The sequence below is a fragment of the Achroia grisella genome, unplaced genomic scaffold (genome assembly GCF_030625045.1).
Source record: "Achroia grisella isolate CSIRO2021 unplaced genomic scaffold, CSIRO_AGI_Agris_v1 utg848, whole genome shotgun sequence".
Lineage (NCBI taxonomy): Eukaryota > Metazoa > Arthropoda > Insecta > Lepidoptera > Pyralidae > Achroia > Achroia grisella.
Genome location: NW_026713041.1, coordinates 586,783 through 613,863, shown reverse-complemented (window position 1 = coordinate 613,863; position 27,081 = coordinate 586,783). Strand labels below are relative to the sequence as shown.

The following is a 27,081-nucleotide window of genomic DNA, read 5'->3' as shown; positions in this document are numbered from 1 at the left end:
GGTGCTAGAGAATTGCGATATGGTTTGGTATATTTACTTTACTCTTTGGATATGGTATAAGTTAATTTTCCTGACCCCAGAAATGTAATACTGCGTTAAGTATCTACTTATTTTATACCACTTGTTACCAAATATATTCATGAGAAGTTAGTGACAGATACAAAAGAGAAGTTACACCACAACTGATGTTTTAATCGTAATAAGTGGAATGGATATAATACAAATGATCTGGTGAAATATAAAACTTTCTATATTAGTACTTATATTTCTTTTAAAAAATCCTTAAATATTGTGTACTATATTTAAGGATAGATTAAATTGTGAAATATGTGTTACTGGGGCTATTATATATCTAAAAAATAACATTTCGAATGAATTCGATTGAAAAATATTTTAATCGAATTTTTATTGTTGATCTAATCTGTACCTTTTCTGAATCTGTGGTAAAATATTTTTCGATGATTGACGGCTATTGATAGAGATTGATTGTAGCTGTCAATGTTGACAATTATTTCCAACCCGACTGACGTAGAACAATATATTTCATAAAAATAGTTGCATTTACTATTTTAGTTTTCCGATATAACTTTTTGTCTTATTTTACTTGAATAATATTAATATAACGTTCTATGTTCAATGTAGTGTGTTGAACGTACATACCATTACCATGGAGGATGAAATAGAGGAATGTATTAGAAAAAAAGTTCTGTGGTCTCAATTGCCTTTGAGCGTCAAAAAGGTAAACATATCATATGCAATTGAATCCAAAACATGACAATGTTTATCCGTTTTGTTATTTGGAAGAATGAAAATGACAAATATGTATCGTAAATATTTCTTTGTGGAACAAACTCATTTCTATATCAATGACGTCACAAATATCTATATTAAATAAATGTCGGAAGTCTATGAATGTGTAACCTTGTGGTATCTATATTTGGTATTTTTTCAGCTATTGGGCGATTCACCTAAAGCCTATGAGCGATATATATTTGAGTTTAGCATTAAGAATCAAATACGGTACAGAGGAAGTTTGGGTAAGAATATGGTATATTACACTATAAGAAATCAGTTTCACACTTGAAATATTGACTACTAGTGATAATTTTTATGATATGCATCTCTGAGATTGCAAAATATCTTCTGTTGCATCTGTCTCAGACAGAACAAATGTATCTACATTCAGTATCTATTCTTCTTAAAAATAATCTATTTTTTACTAGGAGTGGTAACTAGTCAGTGCATACTTATTCTAAACCTATATAGTTAGTCATGTAATACAAGACCATGTAAACAAAAATAATAAATTATAAAAAAAAAGGTTACAATACCAAAATAATAAATTGTTATAGGCACTGCTGAAAAAGAGTGTGACATCATGTTAGGCTTCGATACATATATTAAAACTGATAGTCTCTATGCCAGGTTTAAAATATTTGCTCTGTTTAAAAAATATAAGTCACATGTACTTACATTTTTTATATAGACTAAATATTATTTCATAAATAATATTTCTGTTTATAACACATGCTGATGTTAATTATTAGAAATAAATATGGTTGCTTTTTTAGAAATAAAATATTGTATTAAATTAGGCACATGAATAATATTTGGTTTTTTTGTAGTTCGAACAGTCCGGAAAGATGAGAGGAAGTACTATGAAACCCTTGTACAGAGCAGCATACAAAGACTCATGCTCTACCCCTATCACTTAGCTGACATGATTGTTAAAGGTAAATTTTTTCATTCCTTTTTGTATTTTAATTAGGAAATACCAAAAGAACAAAAGTATTGTTCAAAACTGAGGGAATAGCAATGTTCATTTATAAAAAAATATTTCAAGCTACTTATTGAAGATAAGGAAAACAGAAGGAAACAAGTATCGAAATAGATTTCATATAAAATAAAAATCAGAATGTTTTTCTTGTATATTACATCTAAGGACTAATATCTTCCACTTTTGGTGTATATATATTACTGATATTACTTACTCATTTGTTAAAAATGTAAAATCAGTCACTGAATTATGCTGTATTGATGACAGAAAGTATACTGTAATGTATTAATTTCGATTGTAACATTTTGTGTATCTTCCATATGTAAGATTCTTACCCTATTTAAAAAACATTATAATATACAGACTGCAAAATAATCTTCATTATAATCAACATATAATTATATTAAGTTAAGGCATTATACTTGATAATTTGTATGCTCTTGAATAATATGAATATAATGAAATGTAATAGGAGCATGGAATACAAATGGATAAAAGTATGTCTATTTTTTGTCAATAAATTTAATTTATTGCAACACATCTTGTTGAACAGTTTACAGGAGCATTATTAATATTTATTGTTATTATATTTTTTTTATTTATTTTTAGGACTGAGGATTACTCCTTTTATATACTATGTGGAAGTGGTGGTATTGTTGATTGAATCGGAGAAAAGCTATGACACCATGCCTAACTTTACAGCTGCTGATTGTGAGTAAATTCATACTAGTATTAATGGGACAGTGTGTGATTATTACCTTTTTATGAGTCTTATGGTTGTGATATGGTATTCATGATAAAGGGAATAGATTGTACAATGAGGATATAAATTGGCTATCTTTTTAACAAAAAAGGACATATAGATCCATGTAATGTCTAATAAAAATATATTTATTTATGGCATGATCAATGGATGTTAATAGATTTTACAATGACGATAGAAATTGGTTATCTTTTAAACAAAAAAGGAGATGTAGATCCAAGTAATGTCTAATAAAAATATATTTATTTATTAAATTTTGTAATTGTATTTATTTGTTTTCATAACAACATTGTTATGGGGTGTATGACAGAATGTTAGTCAGAACTAAAACTTGAAAGTGATTAATTCAAGTAAATTCAGTATTATTTACTTGAATTAATCACTTTCAATCCACATGATTTATTGGTTTAAATAACTTGATTAAAAACTGTAAGTTATATATTGATTTATATTTGTTCCCAATGAGTTGAAAGTTGTTTATTTTGTCTCAGTATTAAAGAATTCATTATTTAAATAGTTTTTTAAATGAAATGGTGAGTAGCATTGATCTTCATCTTTGTTTGGCCTTTATTCTGACTTTTATTAGCTAAGGTATATGATTATGAGGCTTATGATGAGGCTCAAAGTTCCAGAGCAAATAAACATTACATTTGCAGCTCAATGTTTTGAAATAAATAATATCATGAAAAAAAAATCTACTAAAACGAAAAGGTTAAAATATTTTTTCTATATCACATTTACAGGTCTTCGGCTGTTGGGTATTGGCCGTAACGAGTATTTGGAACTAGTAGCGAAATCCCGGTCGCTGGGTCGTCGTGGCCGTTCAAAAGCGATACGAGCATTACTCCCGCGCGTACCTCTCAACATCCCTATACAGCCGTGGTGGCGGATCGAGTTGGGATATGTTCTCGAAGAAGATGTTAAGGTAATAAGTTTTTGAGTATGGAATGAATTTGTCTTGATCATAATTTTGAATTAACTTTTTTTTTATTATTAAATTTGACAACTAAAAGGTATTACATAACATTATGTAGGCATTAAATGGTGCACTGTAATGAAAAGAAAGTAATCTTTTTGAGGAACTATTAAAATCGTTACAGATAGCGCAGAGTCTATACTGGACTTTATGATTCATATAATATTGCCTGAATTTGATTAGCCATAATGTGGAAATAGCAGCAAAATCGTGATTTTTATTTTGTAACTGACTAAACCTAATATATCAGTTGATATTTATAGATTCAGTCTGTACAGAGTCGGTGTTCTTGCGGTTTAGCACATTGCAGATTATATTTCTACGGTAGTACTAATAATATTATTCGTGTTAAGGATTGTCTGGGTGTTTTCTATATATATTATCAACAAAAATAATTGTATTAAAGTATTTCACTCTATCCTGAGGAGATAAAGACCATCGCTTCTAAGAATATCCAGTAAGTCTAGTTGACTCTGAAAATGGGCGAACACAATAGATCTATGTAGATTGTAGTACTACAGGTCCAAACATCTGACAATAACCCAAACCACCCAATAAAAAAAAAGGTATTTCTATTAGTTGTCCAGTAACCATAACACGAGCTCTATTTAGTGGGATTGGATGGCACTGTAGATATATAAAGAAAGAATATATATTATTAACTTCTAAATGCGTACGTAATATTAGGTCCAGTAACATGCATGACGACTTGTAACATATTCTGCGCCATTTGTAGCGAACACTATATTAATCCATTTTAATTAATTTATAAAACAATTCATAACCACATTGTCGTTTTAATTGGCATGTTACTCAGCTCATTCTCATTTTGTAATAGCCATTGAGTGAAAGCGAGAAGGCGCTTATAGATATGCTAATCGACCGCGGCTCGCAAACTGCTGGCACGCTGGATTACAACAACGTCAGGTCTTTATACAGGTAAATAAACACAATAATGGAAGCATATACATTACCAATGGGTATACTTTGTGATAATTTAGAATATTTTATTATATACATATTTACATAATAATGAAATGGTAATACCAAAACGAGGAGAACACTGCCTTTTGTCTGCTTGTGCGTTAAAGTTTTACATAATAGTAGCTTTAAGTTTTGCTTAATAAAATAGTATATTTGAAGAATATATCACAACATATGTTATTATATATGGATCACCTCAGATAACGCTAATAAAGCTAATAAAATTACAGGTGAATTCATTATTTTTCAATCAGACGCCTATTAATTTTTAAAAAAAAATTTCATGACGTCATATCTTATTTATTGTTATAACACGGGCATGAAGTCGCGGGCGCAACTAGTATTATTGATACATCGATATAGACATAGATAATGATAGATAACAGTTATATATCAATATAATGTGTACGATAATTAAGTGACCCACTAATAAAATACTTATGTGATATTATAAAATAAGTATTCAGTATGGGAATACGTAACAAATATCATCCCACATATCAGAATAGGGAAATCATAGGTTAAGAGACGATATTTTAGTCGTATGTAATGAGATGAACAAGTGGTATTATGGGCGTCACTGGATAACTATACGTCCATAGTGTTGTTCAGATATATAGGCGACGGTTACTGCTTACTTAGGTAGGCCGTCATTTTGTTTGTAATACCAATTATAAAAAAAAGTAATGACAGGCCAGCTATAAAATTGTTTTGTTAATCAAAGCTGTTCTCAATATAAATTTTATTACAATTGATATCCCGTCTTTTGCTTTCTATTAGCATTGGTAATAAACATCAAAGCCAAAATTTTTTTGTGTTAATCTTTTCATTATATCTAATGATTCATTTGTTAGCAATGTACACTATCAGATCGAACTACACGCGGTCCCACCTGAAAACTATCGTGGATAATCTAAACTGGTCGCCACGATTGGCTTACTGACTTGACTTCATCCCCATCCACCAAGGTTGTCCCTCCAGAGTAAGAGTTATACCATTTGCGGGAACACCATTATATTCATAAATGATTATATGTGCTAATAGATGTGCTACTATTCTAATGTATAATAATACAATAATGTTTCATAAAAAAAGCATTTTTAAATATTAATTGTTATAAACGAATGTTTTAGACGCGGCCTAATATACCTGGATGTACCAATAACAGCTGCGGATAAAGTCTCCGTGCCGCCGCTGAAAGGGTTCGTAATGAACCGCATCGCCGGCGATTACTTTGAGACGTTGCTATATAAAGTGTTCGTGTCCATTGATGAACATACCTCCGTCACGGAGCTCGCTTCCGTTTTACAAGTTAGTATGTATAGCATATCACATCATGTATGTATTATAATATTAGGACATCTACTTTTCAATTGTCACTTTAGATTGGCTGTTCATCATTTTATGTACACTTTTAATTGATAATTGAAAGAAAGACTATTCACCACTTTTCATTATGTGTGCATGTACCTATATGCATGCATAGTGGTTAATTTGGTCGCCGTGCAGTCAACACCAGGCTTCCGAGCTATATTCGAACTATTAAATACTTTACAATTCCTCGTTCAGAACCGAAACTCATAAATTGGGTGTAGATTCAATAACGATTAGAATTTGATCACCAATAGAATTAGAAGAAATAGAAGGTCGTGAAAATTTGTGATCTTACTATGTGTGAGACCACAATTTTTTATAAAGTCAGTGGAATTAAACAAGGTAATACAAATTCATTAATGAAATGGTCCTCCGAAAAATAACACTTAATTTGTTAAAATATCATTATCGTCATCATCATCTGTTTCTTGCTTATCCCATTTATTTAGGGTTGTCGTGATATGTTTTTGATAAAATGTATTTGAAACAAGTTTTTCAAATCCTTGTATTGTGCAGGTGGACTGTGAACTGGTGAAGCAGGCAGTGTCGTTGTACTGCCGACTGGGATTCGCCCGTCACCTGCAACCGCCGCCACTCACGCACCGTCACCCCTCGTGGCGGGACGCTGTCACCACGCATCATCATCAGCCGTACTTACTCATTTTCACTACTTGTAATCTATTACAGCAATAATAACAACTCTGGACAATCCACATAGTTTAGACCCAATCTAAGCAGAGCTTCTGTAATGAATACTAGACAACTGATATTTTTTTTTAATATTCATACAAATACAATACAAACAAACAATCTGTCATGTTTGCACCGTGCGAGGAATCACCTGTGACCATCGGAAAGTAAGACAGTGTGCTAATCCTCTAGGCCACAGAGGCTGTCAATAGTGTACTTGTATGTATATGATTTGGTGTTTAAAAATAGAATATATTTAGGGATTCATTGTTCGTGACACTGACACTATTACATTATTATTCTTGTAAAGAGTGAGTGCGATTTTTTTAGTTTATACTGATGAGCAACTACCTGTTTGAAAAAAATTACCAATTAATTGAGAACTCGGATGTGTTTACTAATTGGTACTTTAATATTACTCGCAAACTTGGTATCTATTACAATAATCGATTAAATAAATCCTTATATTGAAAGTCGTACTATATATTTTCGTTTATAAGAACACTGATTTGAAAGTTCTATGCATTTTCAAGTATTTGAGACAGACAATTGATATTTCCGGATCAAATAAACCCCATGTCAGACACTAACTTTTAATATTTCTAATTGTAGGTACCGACAAATAACACCCTTAACATTTGACCCAAACGCCGACGATGACACGCTACAAATGGAACCAGTACTTATAAAAGATGAACCGTCTACATCTCGGCAGGTACATTCTCACATATTCTCGTACATTATTGTTGGTTCTTGTCCATATTTGTACAATCTCTGCCTTGAGTGGAACGCGAAGCGCGGAGCGATCTTAGAGATCAGATTTGAGCTCTGTCTACGTTACCCCACCGAAACGGCTTGATCGAGACCAAAATTTCATCGAAGGTCAACCTTCATCGTTCACCACTCCAAAAAAATGTGACCTGGTGTGTAAACACCACACATGAAACAAACCTAGTTGTCCTAGAAATTACATTATCCTAAGAGAGATATGCAAAATTACATTTAAATCTACAAGCCCTTGAAATATATTGAGTCATCTTTACAAATTTCATATTTATAATGCTAGTACTGACTCGCCGCCCTAACTGCGAAGGTAAATACGGAAAATAGAGTCCAATTAAACATTTATATAAGATGAGATAGACATTTATATACTTAGAAACACTGAGTAGATCTTTACATGATTACTACAAGGCAAGCTTGTAGAGTTAGTCGATGCTTTAATTAGGAAGCGAAATTACGGGTTTCATTTAATAGGAATTGATTGGATAATTCATTTATATTGTATTTATTTTTATAGATATATCAAGAAACTACGGATACGCCGAGCAGCAGTGGCGGTCGGAGAGTCGCTATTCTCTTCGATTCCACTCTCGCTGCATATCTGATGATGGGGAATTTGTCACCGGTATAGCACATTTGATGGTATTTAGTAATGTTTGTCCTAATTTTCGGGAACGATTAATTACAATTTTTTTTCTTTCTTTCAGGATCTAAAGAGTCACGCAGTAACTTTATTTGAAGTGGGCAAATTGTGTGATGAAAGCTTGGACAGTTTTCTTATGGAGTTAGATAAGGTACTAATGTTTGTATATGATGTCCTAGTCAATGTAAATTGTGCATTACACTCCCAATTTGAATAATATAGTACGAAAGTTAAGTTTAAATATAATCTGTGATTTTAAGGTGGCGGCAGATCCAGAAATTGAAGGTGAAGCAAGACGATATTTAGCCGCTGCAGCGTGTTTGCGGATAGCACTACGTACGCTGCGTCCGAAACTGCAACCTCTAGACCTGTTGCGCTGCGAAGCGCTGCATGCTTTAGGGACTACCGCACGAACGAGATTACTGGCTACTAAATACAGGTATCTTTTTCTTTTAGTTACCCTCATTGGTAGTGTAATGGCAACTTTAATTTTTCTCTCGCGTTACTGAAAAAGCCTAATACACCCTGTCCATATGGAGGGGTCCACCCCAGATGCCCGGTCGAGGGGCTCAAACTCGAGGCCTGTACCCTGCGGTCTGCAAGGACCAGCGTATGACCAGGAAGCGGAACCCCGTCTATATAGAAGATTCACTTCAATAACGTAACGTGTGGTGCAGGTTGGCCGTGTCGACGGCTCCTCTGGGCCGAGCGGCGCGCGCGGGCGCGGCGGCGGGCGGCCTGCCGCACGTGGGGCCGGCGCCCCCGGAGGCCGCGGAGCCCTGGATGCGGCTCTACCTGTACCACGTGGCCGGCTACGGCCCGCCCACGCTGCTGCTCACCAAGGGTACGTCACCGTATATTCCCTTGTATTGCGGTGTGTGTGACGGCAGCCTGCCGCACGTGGGGCCGGCGCCCCCGGAGGCCGCGGAGCCCTGGATGCGGCTCTACCTGTACCACGTGGCCGGCTACGGCCCGCCCACGCTGCTGCTCACCATGGGTACGTCACCGTATACTCCCTTGTATTGCGGTGTGTGTGACGGCGGCCTGCCGCACGTGGGGCCGGCGCCCCCGGAGGCCGCGGAGCCCTGGATGCGGCTCTACCTGTACCACGTGGCCGGCTACGGCCCGCCCACGCTGCTGCTCACCAAGGGTACGTCACCGTATACTCCCTTGTATTGCGGTGTGTGTGACGGCGGCCTGCCGCACGTGGGGCCGGCGCCAGTAATATCATAATATATATATCCTACAAAATGTAGACACAGCTATTTTTAATATAGTTCAATATAGTTGCTTCGAGTTCAGTATTTGATATTGAGTACGGTTATTATATGAATGTTTAATTATTTTAGCAATATAAATTTATAGAAAATTCAATGTAATTATAGATACCAGACCATTCGACCTCTATTTCGGTTTGCCTGTCAACGAAAATTAATAATGACGTCATAAATAAAATTAGCCTTGTTGGTATGTAGGCACCCAGCTGCGTATGGTACCGCGGCCGTTGCTGGGCTACGCGCGACTCTCGGTGTGGTGGTGGGGCGCCGAGGGTGCGGGAGGTGAGCTTCCAGCTGCTGCAGCGCTGGCTGCAGCAAACTCTGCGCTGCGTCGGGCGCCCGTACTTCTGCAGGCTGTCGGCGTGCGGCATGCGCCTGCGCTGCGACACCTTATGTTCCCGCCAGACAGCGAACGTTGTTGTCCAGGTAAGTTTTTAGTTCAGCTTCCTAAAATGATTGTAACACTGATATACCGTCTTTGAATTTATTTGACAATTTTACACACGAAATTCATCTTTTATACACGTTTCTGAATATATTATTATTTAAAATCTATTTATAAGAATGCAACACTGCAACATCGTTGTTTAAAGAACGTTGAACGTTGTTAACATAATATAATTATTGCATAATTGAAATGATTAAAATTTGCTAAATATAGCCAAGAATTTTCGAATTTTTTAATTAAAACACTCAAGATCCACATCTCTCAAAAAAGCGCGTAGTTATAATTTTATTGTAAACTTATTATTTATTCTACTCGGCGTATCGGCTGAGTTGTCGTAGTTGTTGTAGTCATGGTCACAAGCAGACTTGTTAAGACGCGGCAAGATATATTAGTAATAAGTACAAAAGGTAGTAGCGTTTCATAATGTCAGATTTCGTCAAATCAGAGTCGCAAGCGTTGTGGAGCCGTCACGCTGGTCTGCGGCGATTGGTCTCTCGACTGCGGCTGTCGCGCTCGGCCGGGTACGTGACGCTCGCCGACATAGGCGTCCCAGACCTCGGCTGCGCCCGCCCACCTGCCACCGTCCAATTAGGTACTAAAATTTGTATAATAGACATATTAATTATCAAATACTTTGTCGTCCTTTGTTTTTTTACTTCTTATTTCTTAACAATAAGTATTGTCTATAAATTAATAATAATATCCTTCCGGGTAATTATAATAATAAAAATTATGATAATGACACTAATATAATTTCTAAATTGGGCTACAATATTTGTCATTCATTAAAAAGAATAATCAATGAAGTAAAAGCATTTTTTACAATTTGGAAATGGCTTTTATAGATTTTTCTTTTAAATCACTCGGAAATTTATTAAATACTTTGTTTTAATTTAAATTTTATTTATATTCCATAGTACCTGTACGAAAGAAGAAAGAATTCTGTGGAGTAGCGAAACCAGTAAGTGACATGTCAGTGACATCTACAGATTCAAATGAAAAGTCAATATTAGACAATAAAACTGCAACGGCTAGACTACAGTCTCCCATAGAATCGCATTTTGCCGTCACACCAACTGTCGATAGTAAACATAGTTCCCCAGCTAATGGTTTCACGAGTGTTGAAGGAGGCCAGCTACTATGTGAAGAGCTTGACAACCTAGCTATTAACGACCAGCCTAAACAGACCCATCAGAGCAAAGAATCGATTGCTTGCAGCGACGATATCATACCTATACATTCCTCATCAACTAGTATTGAAGATTTAAAAAAGAGTGATGACAGTAAAAAGCATTCCACCGATACATTGAGCAAGGAATCTATTACGTTCTCAGATGATTTGGTACCTATAAACTCATCGTCGGTCAGCATTGAGAATTTGAAGTTTGATAGTAAAAAGGGAAGTCAGACTCCAAGCGAGAAATCTATGAATATGTTGAACGATTTGTTAAGTCCTGCAGAAGAATCGATATCGATGTTCACTCAGTTGTCGGATAAGTTGACTGAGATGACAGCTGAAGGCGATAGTGGAGTCGATATAGCGCACAATTACTCCGACGAGGAATCCTGTAAACCAGAGGTAATTTTTATTTTTTAATATTTTTATTTTGTACAAATGAACTACAAAGGTTTACATTCATAAATAGCAATGAAATACATTTATTTATTCACTTACTTTTCTGTTATATATGATAATATTAACTTTGTTATCTTACTATTTTATTTCAGAAATGGACTATATTGGACCTCCAATTTGGCATTCCACTCTTTGATGAAATTCTCTGCGAGAAAATATGTCAGTGTATAGTAGATCGTATGACTTTCCCTGATTTGTAAGTATACAGAAAAAATTTTTTTACATAAGTTGAATGTTAGACAAGCTTACGATCCATCAGATTGTAAGAGGGTACCATCCTTCATATATAAAAACACAGCACTAAGGATATCAAGTTATCCTGTGATGCCTGTGGTGTCAACAATGCACATATAACAATTATATTCTAGTATTATAATAATATGTATAAATTATATTATAAAGCAATACACACACAATTATAAATTACTTTCAGATTAGAGAAAGTTAAAGAAGACAATGATTTTATCAAATCAGACGTACTTAAGTTTGTTTCACAATGTCAGGTAAGTAGTTCTAATTATATGTATCAATAAAACATTTGCAGATAATGTTCCAATACAATAAAACGAATTGTAAATAGTAGATAGTGTAGTGTTTATGTAACATAGCAATTATGATAAATGTAGTTCGATCGACTATCGTCTCAGGCCTAAGTGACACGCGGACTATGAGATGGAATAAAGGTATTCTCTGTATGGATGTCACGGCGTTAACACATGGACTCGAGTTACGGGCCGATTTTATAGAGATAACGACTATTCTACTAGTACATGTAAGGAGAACTAAATAACAAACATGTCGACACTATTGAGAAAACAATTTATTTATTTGAATGTCTGTAAATTACAATAGGTATAAATAATCTTTTTTTTTTTTTAGTATTATCCAGGTGAAGATATGGGAATAGTAAAACGGGGTAGTTTAGTACCATTGCCAAGGAAATGCCTCGTATTTGAAAATGGACGTATAAGCGAGTGGAGTGGGAAATGATGTTGCTTGCTCCGGTCACGCCATATTTACCCATCGACACCATAGTGTGAAAGAGACAGTTATATTTGTGATTAATTTTGAGCTTTACTAGAGATTGAATGAAATAGTGTGGTGAATATAGAATATCACATAGAGATGTTCTTTTTGTTTTCTATTAATGACACATTTATGTGATTAATTTGAAATATATTTGTTATATTATAATATAGTTAAATATATATAAAATAATTAGGTTGTAATATGTTCTTTTTTATGTTTTAGTTTTTTGTTACCAATATTTTTTTAACAATTTTATAATAAACTGTAATCACACTCTCTTTGTACTATGATTATGTAGACACGCTTGTCGTTATAAAATTTTAATTTTATCAGTATTATATTGCCCAGTAGCAAATAATGATTTTGTTCTTTATAAATAAAGATTGTTATTAAAAAAGATAAAATGATACGTAGTTATTTTATGTCAATACGACGCAACATTTATTTCAAGTTCTTTTCATGGACAGTGACCATACTCATTGCTTCAGACTACAACGCAAAGAACTGTAAGGACATTTGTTGGTTAGAACGATACCAAAGCAATATTAGTTGCTTAGAACAATAAACTAAAGCAATCGATTAGTTCGTATCGGCAAACTTATATATATGTATGTAAATGCCTCTGCAAATTGAGGTGGCGATGTTAATGTTGCAGGGAATCTATAGATATTGGTTGCTTAGAGATGTACTTCGGGTCTGGCTTAAAACCTATTTAGACATGGATGATAGATAGCTTATGAATTTTGAATATTATGGTTACTACTGACTAACATTCATACATTATTTGAATTATATATTGCTTTTATTGAAATATGAATACCTACTATAAAGTGAAACCTAAAATTTTAAGGTACTTAGAACACACCCAGATAGATATTAACAATCATACCCATAAAAATGTTTGTACCGTGCAAGGAATCGAACCCGCGACCATTAGAAGTAATGCAATGCACTTAACGGCTAAACTACCGAGGTCGTTAGTGTTTTATTTCTACTTTCTGTGACATAGTAGAAAAAAACGGAGAACAAAAGAAGTATTCTTAGTAAATCTACAAAACTATTAAATATATGTTATTTAATACATATTATTTAATTTTACATAAACCAGAGAGAACCTATTTATGTTCTTAAAATAATCAAATCAACCAAAAATTTTCAGAACTGGTTTCTGTTTCTGACAGCTGTCATAGTTGACACTGACATATCTTGCTCTACGACATATGAAAATTTGTTAGTTCTGTGATTGACCACTTTATTTATAATTGGTTGAATGATATATTAATAAGTAAATAAATAAAAACAACTCAAAATTAAGGGCTAGAGAAAAGAATTAACTCTGGCCTTAAGTAATTCAGACAAGTCTCTAACAATGGAGGTTGATCAATTCGCAGCAGATTGGACGTATCCCGGCGAAGGTTCGCGGTTGCCTCTCATTGATGAGTCGTCAGCTCTAGGCCCTCAACCACCGAAAGACAGGTACATACAGTGTTTCAGCTCTTATTATACTCTATTGTAATCTTTTGCGTAGTTAATACAGGTACCTGTATAACGCTTTACGTACCACACGTGGTAAATATCCTAAAATGGTCAACAAGCTGGCGTACCAGTTATAAAAAGTTAATGATCAAACCGCCCACATATATATTATATTTCGACCATAATTTGTTATATTGAATCAATTTTTATCTAATTTGTTATGTTTGACTTGCTATAATTATTTTTCTTTGTGTCAGAATCTGAAATAGGTAGTTGTTGATTTGAAAAGAAAACTGTAAATTAATTAATGTTATTCATGATATTCATATAAGTTGTATATTTCTTACTGTCACTTAAACAATTAATGCTCTATAAATAATATCATATATTACACTTGATTATTTCAAAATATATTAATTTAAAAAGAATGGTTACAATTCCTTAATACCTTATGTTTTTTTTGTCTTTGACTTTAATACCAATGTATTTGGTTAAATTCAATTGTACTTGTATTGAACACATAATATCAGTTTACAGTATTTTTTTTATAAAATGTATGTACATGATTCACATAACTTTATCTTTAAATAATGTCTGTTAATCATATTTATTGGGTAAAGTATTACTCACTAAACAATTTCTTAAATGACAAACATGCATGGGAATAGTCTGCATGGGATTTTCATTTAATGTTAGACATACAATACCAATATAAGTATACAATGTAAATAAACTGGCATTAAAAAGAAAAGAAATTTAGTTGAGTTTCTTGCCAGTTCTTCTCCATTGTAATCTGTATACTGAACTGGACAGTGGGGAAAAAATATTAATACAAAGAATTTTGCATTCATTAGCTGCTGTAATATTATATTATATTGCTATATGAATAAATGAATTGAATTTTGATTTTGATGTAGCATTTTATTCTCACAGTCCCTAAGAAAATATATAGTTTTCAAAAAATACATTGTTCACCTTTTTTAATAGAAATTTTATTTAATTTTGAATAAATGTAAATTAGAAACTTAAATAACTTTACTTGCATATTTTTATATTATAAAGATGGGAAGTTGGACATAAGTATTGTGTTAATACTTCCTTCCCTTTACTTAATCAGATCACATGCATTATGTGTATGTATTACACCATCACACATGAAAATAATTACAATAGATGTTTTACAAAACTTAGTAAAAGTTGTCATAAGTACACTCAATTACATATTGTAATAGTTATAGTTTCAATAGTATTACATTATGTAGACATATTCCCAGTGTCTTATTATTATAATATTTTTTTAACTTCTTCTTCTACTTCCACATAACAAATTTTCAACATATTTTTGGTTTATCTATTGTTCTTGTTATGAAAAGCTTCCTCTGTCCTATGCCAATTCTATCCATGCCAGTTGGCATCCAATCTTTTCCCTCATTGTTCTTTATATCATCAGCCCATTTTTTTTCTGTCATCCTATTCTTCCTTTGCCTGATTGGGATAAAATAAATTTTACAATTAATTGATCATAATGACAATAGTATGATTAGTTTTATTTCAGTTGTTGAGTTATTTCATTCATATCTTATTTAGTTGTTTTTGTTTTAGTGTAAGCCAATATAATCCTAATTAATATTATAAATGCAAGAGTAACTCTGTCTATCTCTTTTTCACCCCAGAACTACTGAACCAATTTGAATGAAATTTGGTACACTAGACCCTGAGACTTTGGTCTAGACCCTGAGAAAGTACATAGGCTAGTATTTTTAAAGTGAAAAAAGAGTTGTAAGGGATATGAAAGTTTGTCATAGGGAAATAATATACTTAAATAGTATAAGTACAAATCTAGTGGAAAAAATACAATGCTTTACTTCCGGTGGTTCTTGATCAATTCCTCACACGGTACATACATTTGTCTTCATGAGTATGATTGGTTGTATCATTTTGATGTTTTCTATGTATTTTGGTTTGGTTTGGGTGTTTTCTGTGTATAATATGTGTTTGGAAAAAAAATCTATATTACATCAGTTGTCTTAGTACCCATAATACAAACTTCGCTTAGCTTGTGACTAGATGGTGGTCTGTGAATTGTCCAGGGATATTATTATATTATCATAGTTGGTAAATGTCGCCCTTATTGCCTATAGCAATTAGTTTTATACTACTATACTATCATATTAATTGTATGTATATAATGTCATTTTCTCATCCTTCCTGGTAGCTTATAAATGAGTATATTAACACATAGACTATAATTTCAAAGTTATTATACAAATTGAGCGAAATATAATGATAAATGTCAAGTATGTGTGATGTATAGTACGTTGCGCGGGTTAGCTGGTATAATGTAGGTATATATATGTAACTCTGTATAATTAATTATTTAGATATTCCCACAATTTCAATTTCCATTAGGTACATATCTTATATATAAAATTCTCGTGTCACAATTTTAGTTACCATACTCCTCCCAAATGGCTTGATCAATTTTTATGAAATTTTATATGCATATTCAGTAGGCTTGTGAATGGGCTACTATTTTTATACCCCTAAGTGGTAAGGGATATCCACCCCTAAATATATTTTTTTTCGACAATATTATATTATTTAGGATTGAAAAATACAACAATATATACAACCCTAAATTTTCCCCCTTCTAGCATCAACCCCTATTTTTGAATAGCAATTTTAATTTATATGGCAAAACAACGTTTGCCGTACAGCTAGTAACTTAATATAATTCAAACATAAGACAACGCATCTCATTTTTCACTTAGATGTGCAAATATCGAATAGATTGCAGTGTTACCACGGCTATCCGACACCTATTATCTTGAATGTAATTTGAGACAAACACTCCTTTTTCTGTATCTATGATCTAATACACAGAGTATTAAATTATATCGTACCTGAATTATTAGGTATGGGAAAAATCTTAATTACGTAATTATGATTGTATAAACAAATTATAGATATTATTAATTGGTTTTAATAAAATCTATTCAATTTAGCTTAATTATTAACTCATCTCAACTAATAAAATAAAAGAAATGACAGTCAAAATAAGATATTTGATTTATATGTTCTTTTAGGCACATTTTTCGGTGTAATTTTGTTTGTGGTGTACGGTACGATGTGATATGTTACTGATCATATTGAATTGTCCTATGCCAATTATAATATTCACCAATAGTAAAATATAGAATTATAATTCGTGTAATCCCTATGTTGTTTTCTTTATTCTTTCACACATTTTTTATAAGAAGATTTTATAAACTTGATGTTGGAGCTGATTTTAAAAGGAAGGTTTTTGAATGGCGGCTCAACACAGGTAAAAGCCGTGTAGGGCGATCTTTGGTGTCCTGATCCCAAAATTCATTTAAAGGATCGATGGATGCTCATCTCATGACTCAATCACATACATATTTAATTGCGTATCATATAAAAATTACGGCTGTGATTATAATAAATTTAAAGATTGTCATACAATTCACACAGCGCCATTAAGTACTAAGATAAGTAGAGCATGTTTTATGGATACTAGACAACTGATATAAATACATGGATATATTTTTTTAAATAAATATATTTTATACATAGAAAACACCCAGACCCATTAATAACAAATAGATGTTACAAAAATACCCACTAACAATACGATACTTAAAATTAAATTACAGGAAGTAAATAGCAATTTCCTTGAAATAATAAATCGTACTTAATAACAACATGTTATCGGTGGTTTTGGGATTTTACACGACGGGCCTTTTACTATCGATACATTCACTTTAAACATTAGTCGCGAGAAAGTATTTATTTTCCTTTTATTTGCGCTTGGTCGGAATTAATAGAGGCGCTTTAGTAAGTACTTACGAAGACGCGAAGGGAGCGCGTTAATACCTATGTATACATAAATTGGTATTACAATATGTAATTGGTCACTGCCAGTACATGGTAAATATATGAGAAAACTATTATTGAGGGATTTTACAAACGTAATAGATACAAAACCAATAAAAATAAAATTAACCCAAAACAATGATTATTAAAATTATCGAATTATACGCTGGCGAGGCACCAGTGGAGGATTATAAGATGAACATGAGGTCAGGTCAGTTAGCCCATTTAGAATTTATCATGGTTCATCTTATCATTCTCCACTGGTGCCTCGCCAGCGTATACCGTCAGCAAAGACGGGGTGCTCCATTAATTATATCCATCCAAATTTTATTAATTTTAATAATGATTGTTTTGGGTGCAATTATTTTTCTTGGGTTCGTATCTATTAAAAAATCTTTCAATAATAGTTTTCTTTGCGACCAATTACATATTTATTTTCCAATTTGTTTCTTCGTGAAAGTTTCAAAAATACTAACTAACTTTAGACTTGGTAAACCTTTATATAGATAATTTATTTATGCAGTAAAATAACAAATTATAAAACTATAGGTAAAGATACATATCCGGTGATGGTGAAATTTGTGTCGATAAATATTCAGGAGATTGATAAAAACTGTACTACAGATAATATTTTAGTGCATGAGCGGTTTTGATATCAATATATAGCTCTTGTAATATCAAAACAAAGTTTTCTAGTAGATGATAAAGGGATAGCACTATCCCCTTACTTTACCCACCTGCTCTAACGATATACCTATGATAGTGAGGCCCCTCTGAAGTCAGAACAGTTACCGCGTTATAGCTAATTTACCAGGAATGAGCCATGGTTACCCATGGTCGATTTTTTCCTGGGAAAAACTCGTGGAGATCGACCTGACATTGCCAGCAACTGGACTACTATATTACTAACAATACGATATTTTTATGAAATTTTATAGACTATAGAAATGGGAATACCATAAAAAAACATTAATGTACCTTATTACTTTGTAACGCTACACTGTATATAAAGGTGTTGGCAAATGTGATACTTCCCATTAATGTTTCGGATCTTGCAACGAATACGTACTTACACGGAAAATCCGAACGCGTTTCGTTAGGACAGCATATGTATAATGTGTTTCACTAAGAGTATTCGTGCTTTACGTCTGGCCGGTTGGTGTCGAATGGAATCGTCCAAAATGGAAAGTAAAAAGAATGCTAAATGTGAACGTACTTCGCACAGACTCATTGCTGTTCTGGACCAAGTGGAGATGCGTGTAGAGCGACTGCGACGTGACACAGTGCGCATCGAGGAAGAAAGGGACTCCCTACTCTCCACATTGGATAGCGTCAAGCATTCAGACCTGCTAAACGATGTCACCGAATGTAAGTTCCCATTTAAATAATTCTTCTCTAACGTTGACAATATCAGAAGAAGACTGTGAACACTTGTCTGCGTGGGTACCTGAGTCTCACCTATTTCAGCCGCCAAGCAGATTTATTTGTGAGCAGTATTTTAGTGGGACAGTGTGGATTAGGCAGTGAAATTATAGGATAAGTGATAAGAGGCATGACATCTTAGTCTTCTGGAATGGCAACGCACGTGTGGTATCACAGGTGCCAATAGTAATGTGATGACCGAAGCTCTGTTCGTGTAGCTTATTTACTATTTCAGTTTAAAAAAAATTAAATTATAGCACTAGCTACATTCCGTGCATGCGTGAAATCAGGTAATAGTATTAATTTAGAATATTATTTGATGATTGTATAACGTATATGTGTGTAAAATTTTATTCGAATCATATAATATTTTTAGCATACAATGCATGATGCATGCAGATGCATGCAAAATAACAAATTGTCCTCACATAATTTCTCGACTATTAAATAAACAAATATTATAAAATTACAAACAAAAAAATCCCCTAGTTTTTCGTCGACAAGAAGCTTCATATAATTCAGTACCATGTGCTGGAAATATTAAGTATCCAAGTAGATATATTGTACGTAGTACTATGTAACATTATGTTATCTGTGGTTGTACTAATATCATACACGTGTCAATTCTATGTACCTACTAGATTCATAGGTACCTACATTATAAATGATCTATGGGTGTGGTTTCTACATCGTACGGTACCTACCGACTTAGACTATGCACGTGAAAGTTATGTAATGGGATGTAACACAATTTAAAATGCAACGCAATTATGTTTCTTATGCAAGTTAGTTACTGCGTTTGGTGACAACGAAACTATTATTAGAATGCTGATGAAAGCTTCTGTATCAGATTGTTTCGTCACGTAGAATTCGCAATTAATTAGTAATTTCCAGTATATATTGTCTGGAGATCCAGCCGTTATCAAAGTCCAAGCTATAGGCTTTACAATAATCGCCTTTACTTCCCCGCCTAAGACTATTTACATTGTCTGTAAAATCAGACAGCGATCTACCTGTTATTTTTACAAAGGCATGTCTGTGTTTGTTTAAAATGCAAAAGAGATTTTTTAATTGTAACTTGTATGCGAAGCCTTTGTGTCGTATTCTGCAGCAAAATAATCCTATATATTTTCTGACATGGACCTACCTGATAGAAAGTAGCCATAATGACCAGTGCAAACTATTAGTGACAATAATTATAAACACACAAAGCGAGCACAATAGACCGCCGAAGGTCGCAGTGCTACAAGGCCGTCTGATATACTTAGCCCTAACAACCTAATCCTATTATTATTACAAACGTGAAAGTGAGGATATATTATGTTACTCGTCCACTCAACTACTGGACGGATTGGAATGAAATTTGTTAGATAGATAGATTTTATTCTAAATGAATACTTAGGTTTTTTGCCCGATTTAGTACAGTAGAATAAACAGTAGGCACGCCGTGGTAGTGATATAAATAATAGTTATATAAAGGTTAAAGGATGCAAAAAAACCGACATGAAAATGCATGTAGTATTGATAAGATGGAGTCGATTATTATAAAGTCATACACAGCTAGAAAAAATACCATGTAAGTTTAGATTAAAAACAACAAAAGATCCGTATAATAAATTATTCGTAAATATGTAGTTCGTTAAGGATCGCATAAATTGAATGCTCGCAAAAAATCTTTGTATGTTTATCCTAAATACTATTAAAGCAATATTGAACGAGCAAAGGCGAGGATTAGCACGTTTGCTCTAACTACCTACAGTGGTAAGAGTATCCGGTTGCAAAGTTTAGTATAGTCACGTTCTGATATGGAAAAATAAAATTCTTTATGACAGGGAATTTATATTCACTTGACAATTCCAACAATTTTTAAACACTACCTTCATAAAGTGTTTTTATTTTAAATACAAATTGAATAAAATTATTTGAATAAAATATTCTTTAAATTTGAATATGTTTTTTACTACTTTTATTATTTACTACTAGCTACGCGCCCCTGTTTCGCGCGAGCGTACATGTATCATACATATAAACCTTCGTCTTGAATCATTCTATCTACTGCTAAAAGCTGCATTAAAATCTTGTGTAGTTTAAAAGATCTAAGCGAACAGACAGCGGAAGCGACTTCATTTTATACTATGTAAATATAATCTTATATGTAAGTAAATATATTTGTTTATAGGCGACAAGGATGACATAATGCGATACGCTGAACGGATCCTGGCGCGGGCGATGACCGTCGAGGTGGCAGTAAGGACCGACCGGGATTCGCAACAGGAGGAGGCACTGCATCAAGTAATATTCAAGATAACTAATAAATATTACATTAATTCCTTCATTGTACAAGCAAATCGTCCCTTGAACTGCTTCACTCTCGATTCGATAGTCTACTATATCAATGTGTAACATAGTATGCATGTCTATAATATGTATATGTGTATATTATTATTTTATTTATTTTGACGGCTGTGGTGGTTTCCGATGGTCGCAGATTCCATTCCTCGCACGGTACAAACATTAGTATTCATGAGTATTATTGTTTGTATCGCTCTGGGCGTTTTCTATGTTTATCATGTAGGTATGTATTTTTTAAAGTATTATGTATTAATATCATAATCTAGTACCCATAACACAAGCTCTGCTTAGCTTGGTACTACATGACGCTGTATGAATTGTCTAGTGATATTATTATTATAGTATTATTTTTAAATATAATAAATGACTAATGTGCGTACAAATCCTTTTCTCTATATGTAAATATACTCATCTACCAGGTTGTCTGTAAGAGATTGCTTATAGCGAAAAGACCATCTGTTGTATTAGTTCATGTAATTTTATTCTTTTAACTATTTTCTGTATCTGGTGCAATGTAGAGTATAAATAAATAATAAATAATATAATTTTCTAGAAGAAAGCACTGCGGTTTTGCGGTTAACATGTCATTTCGACAATCGACATGTCTCTGACCATCCCGTTTAAGATAACTGTCGTGCCGGTAGTGCGGTCTTTTAGTATTCAGGATATAGTACTCTTTTTAATTTAATAAATTTTCTCGTCTGAAGAGGACAATGACGTAAACAATTAGATAACATTATAGTCTTCCGCGATAAAGATTATTTTCTATATTTGTATTAAAAAAATATAATATTGACTCCTAGGAATTTCTGTTATTTGGTACTTTGTTTAAAACAGCAATACACAAACTTTTTTCTATTTTTTTTCTGAATTTCTATTCCGAATGGTCTATAGAAAAAACAATGCTATATTCAAGTAAGTGTTTCTATAAACAGCAGTGTATAGAAATTTCAAAAAACCACGTATGACTGACTGCATTAGATAATTAGGGAACACGTGAAATTTTCTACAGAATCCATTATTGAATCATCTGGCGGTCATCTCACTTCAGAATTTCCTTGTTATGTTTCCCCTACAACGAAAAACTATGGTAAATCCCCTAATGAGGAAGTGCGTGTATAGTGTTTTGATATTGTACTCGCGGCGTGTTGTAATTATTGATTATCAGTTTCAGATCTATTTTGCACAGAAGTTTAATTTACATTACGAAATAGGTTCTGTACATTATGTAGGTATATTAACAGTTTCGTACTGTATGTACGAAATGTATGTTTGACGTTACGACTGTATGACAATGTATTACAATAAATAATTATAATAATTAATTTATACATTTATTTTATTTAAGTATGTATTTTCGTGTAATTATTTTTTTCTTTATTATCATCATCTTTTCGTCCGGAATTAAATTACATTTTTTTACACCTAGTTCATGACTAAACATTAAAACATGGGTAATACCTTTCTATTGGAAATTTCTAATGCATTCCAGAGGGAAACGAAAGTTCCTCATATCCTTTTTGTGTGTGGCCATATCTAATTCATCCTCTCGTCTCCAGCAGCATTAATTTGTTTCTGGTCCAAATGTTACAGGGTATTATCACCTGTATATTCCAAAACAAATGAGACAGTTTGTGAGTTATGTATGTTTGTTACTCTTTCATTAAAATAATACCGGTAGTATTCGTAACCCTCGGTATAGGTATTATTGTAAATATGTACAACATTAAAAAAAAATACGAGCTGAGTTTCTTGTCAGTTCTTCTCATCTCGAAATCATTCCGAACTGACGGTAGATTTGGCATATCATAAGAGTCTGTAATAGACCTACATGAATAAAGATATTTTGAACTTGAATTTGAATTTGAGTTAGCACTAAAGTTTATGGCATTTAAAAGATGTAGGTGGTAACTGATCTATATTGTTTACTCCTAAATATAACAACATATCGTAAAACTTTATGAATATTATGTAATTGGGTCACAGACGATATACATTTTGATAGTGTAATATCCCATAAGACTAGCTGATTTTACCATCATGTACAATAAACATTATATTATAGTATTTTGCTAATGGAAGTAGTGTGGGTCGTATCGTCGCCAGAAAAATAATAGAAAAAGTTGCAAAGACCAATAGCAAGTAAGCATATTTTACGATGTATAGTGACTATACAGTCGGTTAAAATAGAACAAGTGTAAAGTAAAGTAAGAATAGCAAACAGAGCAGAAATAGGAATAGAGGATAAGGAAATGTAAAGAGAAAAGAGGCAAAATGTAAATTAAAATGAAATACCAATAAGTTAGAAAGTTCTTACTTTCTAACTTATTGGTATTTCATTTTAATATTACAATAAGTCCGAAAATGTAAACTGTGGAATTAGTATATATATATATATATTAGAATAGTCCCTCAAAAAAGTAGAAAGCCTGGAAATTGACATCCGGGAAGAAAGGAAAAAAAAGTGTGGGTCGTATTTATGGTTAAAAATGTTTATAGTTTTGGCCTTTATGGTTGTGGGGACCAAAATATATATTATTATATAATTATAAATATTTACTTTTTAGTATAAGAAACTAGCTATTAATGTGAAGTACCTAGTTACTTGTTCAATTTAAACTTAATCTTAGTGACAGGGGCAATAATACAAAAAAAAAATGCTACAAAATGAGCTCGAAATTGAGTTTATTTAATTATAAAAATTAAATTATACCAATTGAACATTAATTTTTTCAGGTAAACATGTACATAGATCAACTGGTAGTGTCTGTACAAGAAGACGCAGTGGTTGCACACACGCGTTGTCAGATGTATATGAATGCATGCACCTCACAGCCGGACCCCAGCACCGGTACCGACAAGAACTTCGAGACCGCCATCCTGGGCTGTACGCTGGACGACCAGAAACGGGTCAAGAAACGTCTTCAGGGCCTCCTAGATTATTTTGCCAAGTTGAACGTTACTACGTGTTCGTGAGTCGAGGACTTGATTCGTAACAAGCTTGTCATACGCTGAGTGTTCTTTGTTTATATTGCCAGCCTCTTATTTGTGCAGCGTTGGACCACCGACAGTGATACGTTTTCCTTCTAATTGCCTATTAGTGTTGCGTTCAAGTGATCTAGGTTACTAATTGTACATTATCTATTACTTTCGTCTTTGGTATAGTCTAATATAAAATTAGTTGATTTAATTTTGTATAAGTAAATATAATTAAATTGCTCGAGATATATAACGGCAGTATAGAATAATAGTTGAACATATTTCACTGTATTTAGTGCATATCTTTAAATTACAATTGTGTAAAAAAAACTACTATTGCAACAAAGTTGACATGCAAATAGCCTAATTTTCTCATCAAAATTATATTAGAAATATTTGGCTATAAGTTTCATTCAGTGGTAAATTATAAGTGATAATGTTAGTGTACATGAATGTATTATTAAATAGATTGAAACTATTTATAACTTAGATTTGTGTGCACAGACACGGATTATTTGTGTGTGTGTGTATATTTTATATGCAATAACGCGGCGGCCACCATACTCGCTCAAGCATATAACACATTCGTAAACTCATACCCCACACAAACAAAATATTAAATATAAATAAATAAATATTTATTACAAATAAATTAATACTAATCTATACATCTATACATATAAATAAAATTGGAATGTCTGTTTGTAATATTGAAATAACCGTATTTTACTACATGCATATGAATATATATATGGTACATATACTAAAATAACATTTTTTATAATTTTTGTCTGTCTGTCTGTCGATCTGTTTGTTCCGGATAATCTCTGAAATGGCTGGACCGATTTTGACAGGACTTTTTTTGGCAGGTAGCTGATGTAATAAGAAGTAACTTAGGCTACTTTTATTAAAAAAAAATAAAGTTAAATTCCACGCGGGTGAAGTCGCGGGAACAGCTAGTAATAAATAAATGTTAAATATTGTTTATACAAGCAATTCTTCCATCAATATTTTATTTTTGAACTAAATGATTTATGTAAGGTAATTAAAATACTATATCTTATATTGAGCTTGTATGGTGGACATATCTCTGTTTAGTGTTCTCTCGGTTCCATGGCAGTGGTTACTAACTTTGGCAAATGTGATAGCTGTATACTTTTGTAAATAAAACGTTATAGAAATTCTATAAATATCTTCTATAGTAAATAATTCATAGAAATAAAACAAATGTGGATTTACCATTTTCGTATGTACCTATTTAATCCTGGCTTCAGTTGGTACAATATATTTTTAAATGACTACATACATATAAGTTTATTAATAGTCTTATATATAATAATGCACTTATATTTGTCAAAGTTTCTAATTACTTCGTTATACGTCAACCTTATCATACAGGATTAATCATAAAGCCTGTATACCATGCCGAAAGTCAGAACTCATTTAACTGAAATCACATTCACTAAGAAAAAAAGCGAATCGGAAAAAATTTAAAGATCACATGACAGTGCAGGTCGAATTAAGCCTTAAAAATATTTTTGTGTAATTAGGTTCTTCAATATTATCCATTTTTATAAATGAATACAAACTATATAAATGTTACGTAAGCAAACGGGCCTGCGGATAATTAGGTAACACCAGGGGAATTGCAAGTGCGTTGCCGGTCTTTTAAGATAGTATTGAGACTGACTTTTGGCATAGTGTATTCTGTTTAATTAATCCCTTATAAGTTTATATAATGCTATGTGTGTAATGGTATCTCAGTGATGTTCTATGATTGTGGTTGGTGTGAGGAAACACAAGAAGACTGTGTGAAATGATTCTTGTACAGCGCAAAGATGAAATACTGCAATTCTCTGAAATAGATAAAATAAATGTAACTAGTAATACTGCCCCTCCACTCAAGTAATGGCACCACAAAAAAAAAAATAACAAGAAATAATGCATTTTAAATATTATTTTTTCTCATTAGAAATTATCTACATTATTGAACCACATATTATTTATATATGCTATAATTAATTGAGCTAAAGCTATGATGTATTTTGAAACATGCAATCAATTTTTTTTTTAATTAAGTGATATTTTTGAGCAAAGGTGCTTACTGTTAACTGTCTTATTAAACCATACGTTTATAGTACAGAGAATTGCAGTGATTTATTTTATTGTTTAATTATAATAGTATATTATTGGCTGCATGAATATCGTGGAGGGCGTATCAATATGTAAAATTTAAAGAAGTTGCTTAGACAAGTGATGTACTTACTCATCTCATAGATAAACTGTTGAAAACTAGTGATTGAAAATATATAGTTAGGTATTATTAAAATTTAAATAAATAAAATAAGCCGATTATTGTTTTTAAAGTTACCAACTACAAAGGCAAAGTACAATACTTTGCCAATATATAATTGAATCTGGTCATAGAATATATTTATTAAACATTGAGGTCTATATACTATAGACATCATATTTGAATTAATTCCATCTTTATTTTAAAAGAACTTTTGTGGAATATGTATAAAAACATTATAAAGGAAATTATTTTCCTGCAAATAAAGTGCCTATTAAATCTCGT

The 27,081-nt window shown here is 32.7% G+C and overlaps 2 protein-coding genes across 2 annotated transcripts; both read left to right on the top strand.

The window, feature by feature from the left end:
* The first annotated feature begins 529 nt into the window (after nt 1-529).
* LOC131852378 (protein FAM91A1) lies at nt 530-12,743 on the top strand. Its single transcript, XM_059203054.1, has 19 exons — nt 530-739; nt 953-1,037; nt 1,626-1,733; nt 2,387-2,488; nt 3,284-3,465; nt 4,355-4,455; nt 5,634-5,811; nt 6,391-6,524; nt 7,177-7,279; nt 7,865-7,972; nt 8,055-8,141; nt 8,251-8,429; nt 8,668-8,834; nt 9,466-9,693; nt 10,161-10,307; nt 10,633-11,294; nt 11,444-11,547; nt 11,785-11,854; nt 12,231-12,743. Exons 1-19 carry the CDS (start codon nt 668-670, stop codon nt 12,339-12,341), a joined length of 2,928 nt encoding a protein of 975 aa, XP_059059037.1. The 5' UTR covers nt 530-667; the 3' UTR covers nt 12,342-12,743.
* An 885-nt stretch (nt 12,744-13,628) lies between these two features.
* On the top strand, nt 13,629-25,026 carry LOC131852375 (BAG family molecular chaperone regulator 2-like). The gene is made up of 4 exons (XM_059203047.1): nt 13,629-13,856; nt 18,976-19,118; nt 21,352-21,464; nt 24,261-25,026. Exons 1-4 carry the CDS (start codon nt 13,750-13,752, stop codon nt 24,498-24,500), a joined length of 603 nt encoding a protein of 200 aa, XP_059059030.1. The 5' UTR covers nt 13,629-13,749; the 3' UTR covers nt 24,501-25,026.
* The last annotated feature ends 2,055 nt before the right edge of the window (nt 25,027-27,081 follow it).

What these genes read in the sequence shown, in the direction of transcription:
- LOC131852378 (XM_059203054.1), top strand. Translation starts at nt 668, where the DNA reads ATGGAGGATGAAATAGAGGAATGTATTAGAAAAAAAGTTCTGTGGTCT. An exon ending in AGCTCGCTTCCGTTTTACAA is followed by an intron (nt 5,812 to 6,390) that starts GTTAGTATGTAT and finishes TGTATTGTGCAG; the next exon opens with GTGGACTGTGAACTGGTGAA. An exon ending in AGTTTGTTTCACAATGTCAG is followed by an intron (nt 11,855 to 12,230) that starts GTAAGTAGTTCT and finishes TTTTTTTTTTAG; the next exon opens with TATTATCCAGGTGAAGATAT.
- LOC131852375 (XM_059203047.1), top strand. Translation starts at nt 13,750, where the DNA reads ATGGAGGTTGATCAATTCGCAGCAGATTGGACGTATCCCGGCGAAGGT. An exon ending in CCTCAACCACCGAAAGACAG is followed by an intron (nt 13,857 to 18,975) that starts GTACATACAGTG and finishes TACTTCGCACAG; the next exon opens with ACTCATTGCTGTTCTGGACC. An exon ending in AGGAGGAGGCACTGCATCAA is followed by an intron (nt 21,465 to 24,260) that starts GTAATATTCAAG and finishes TAATTTTTTCAG; the next exon opens with GTAAACATGTACATAGATCA.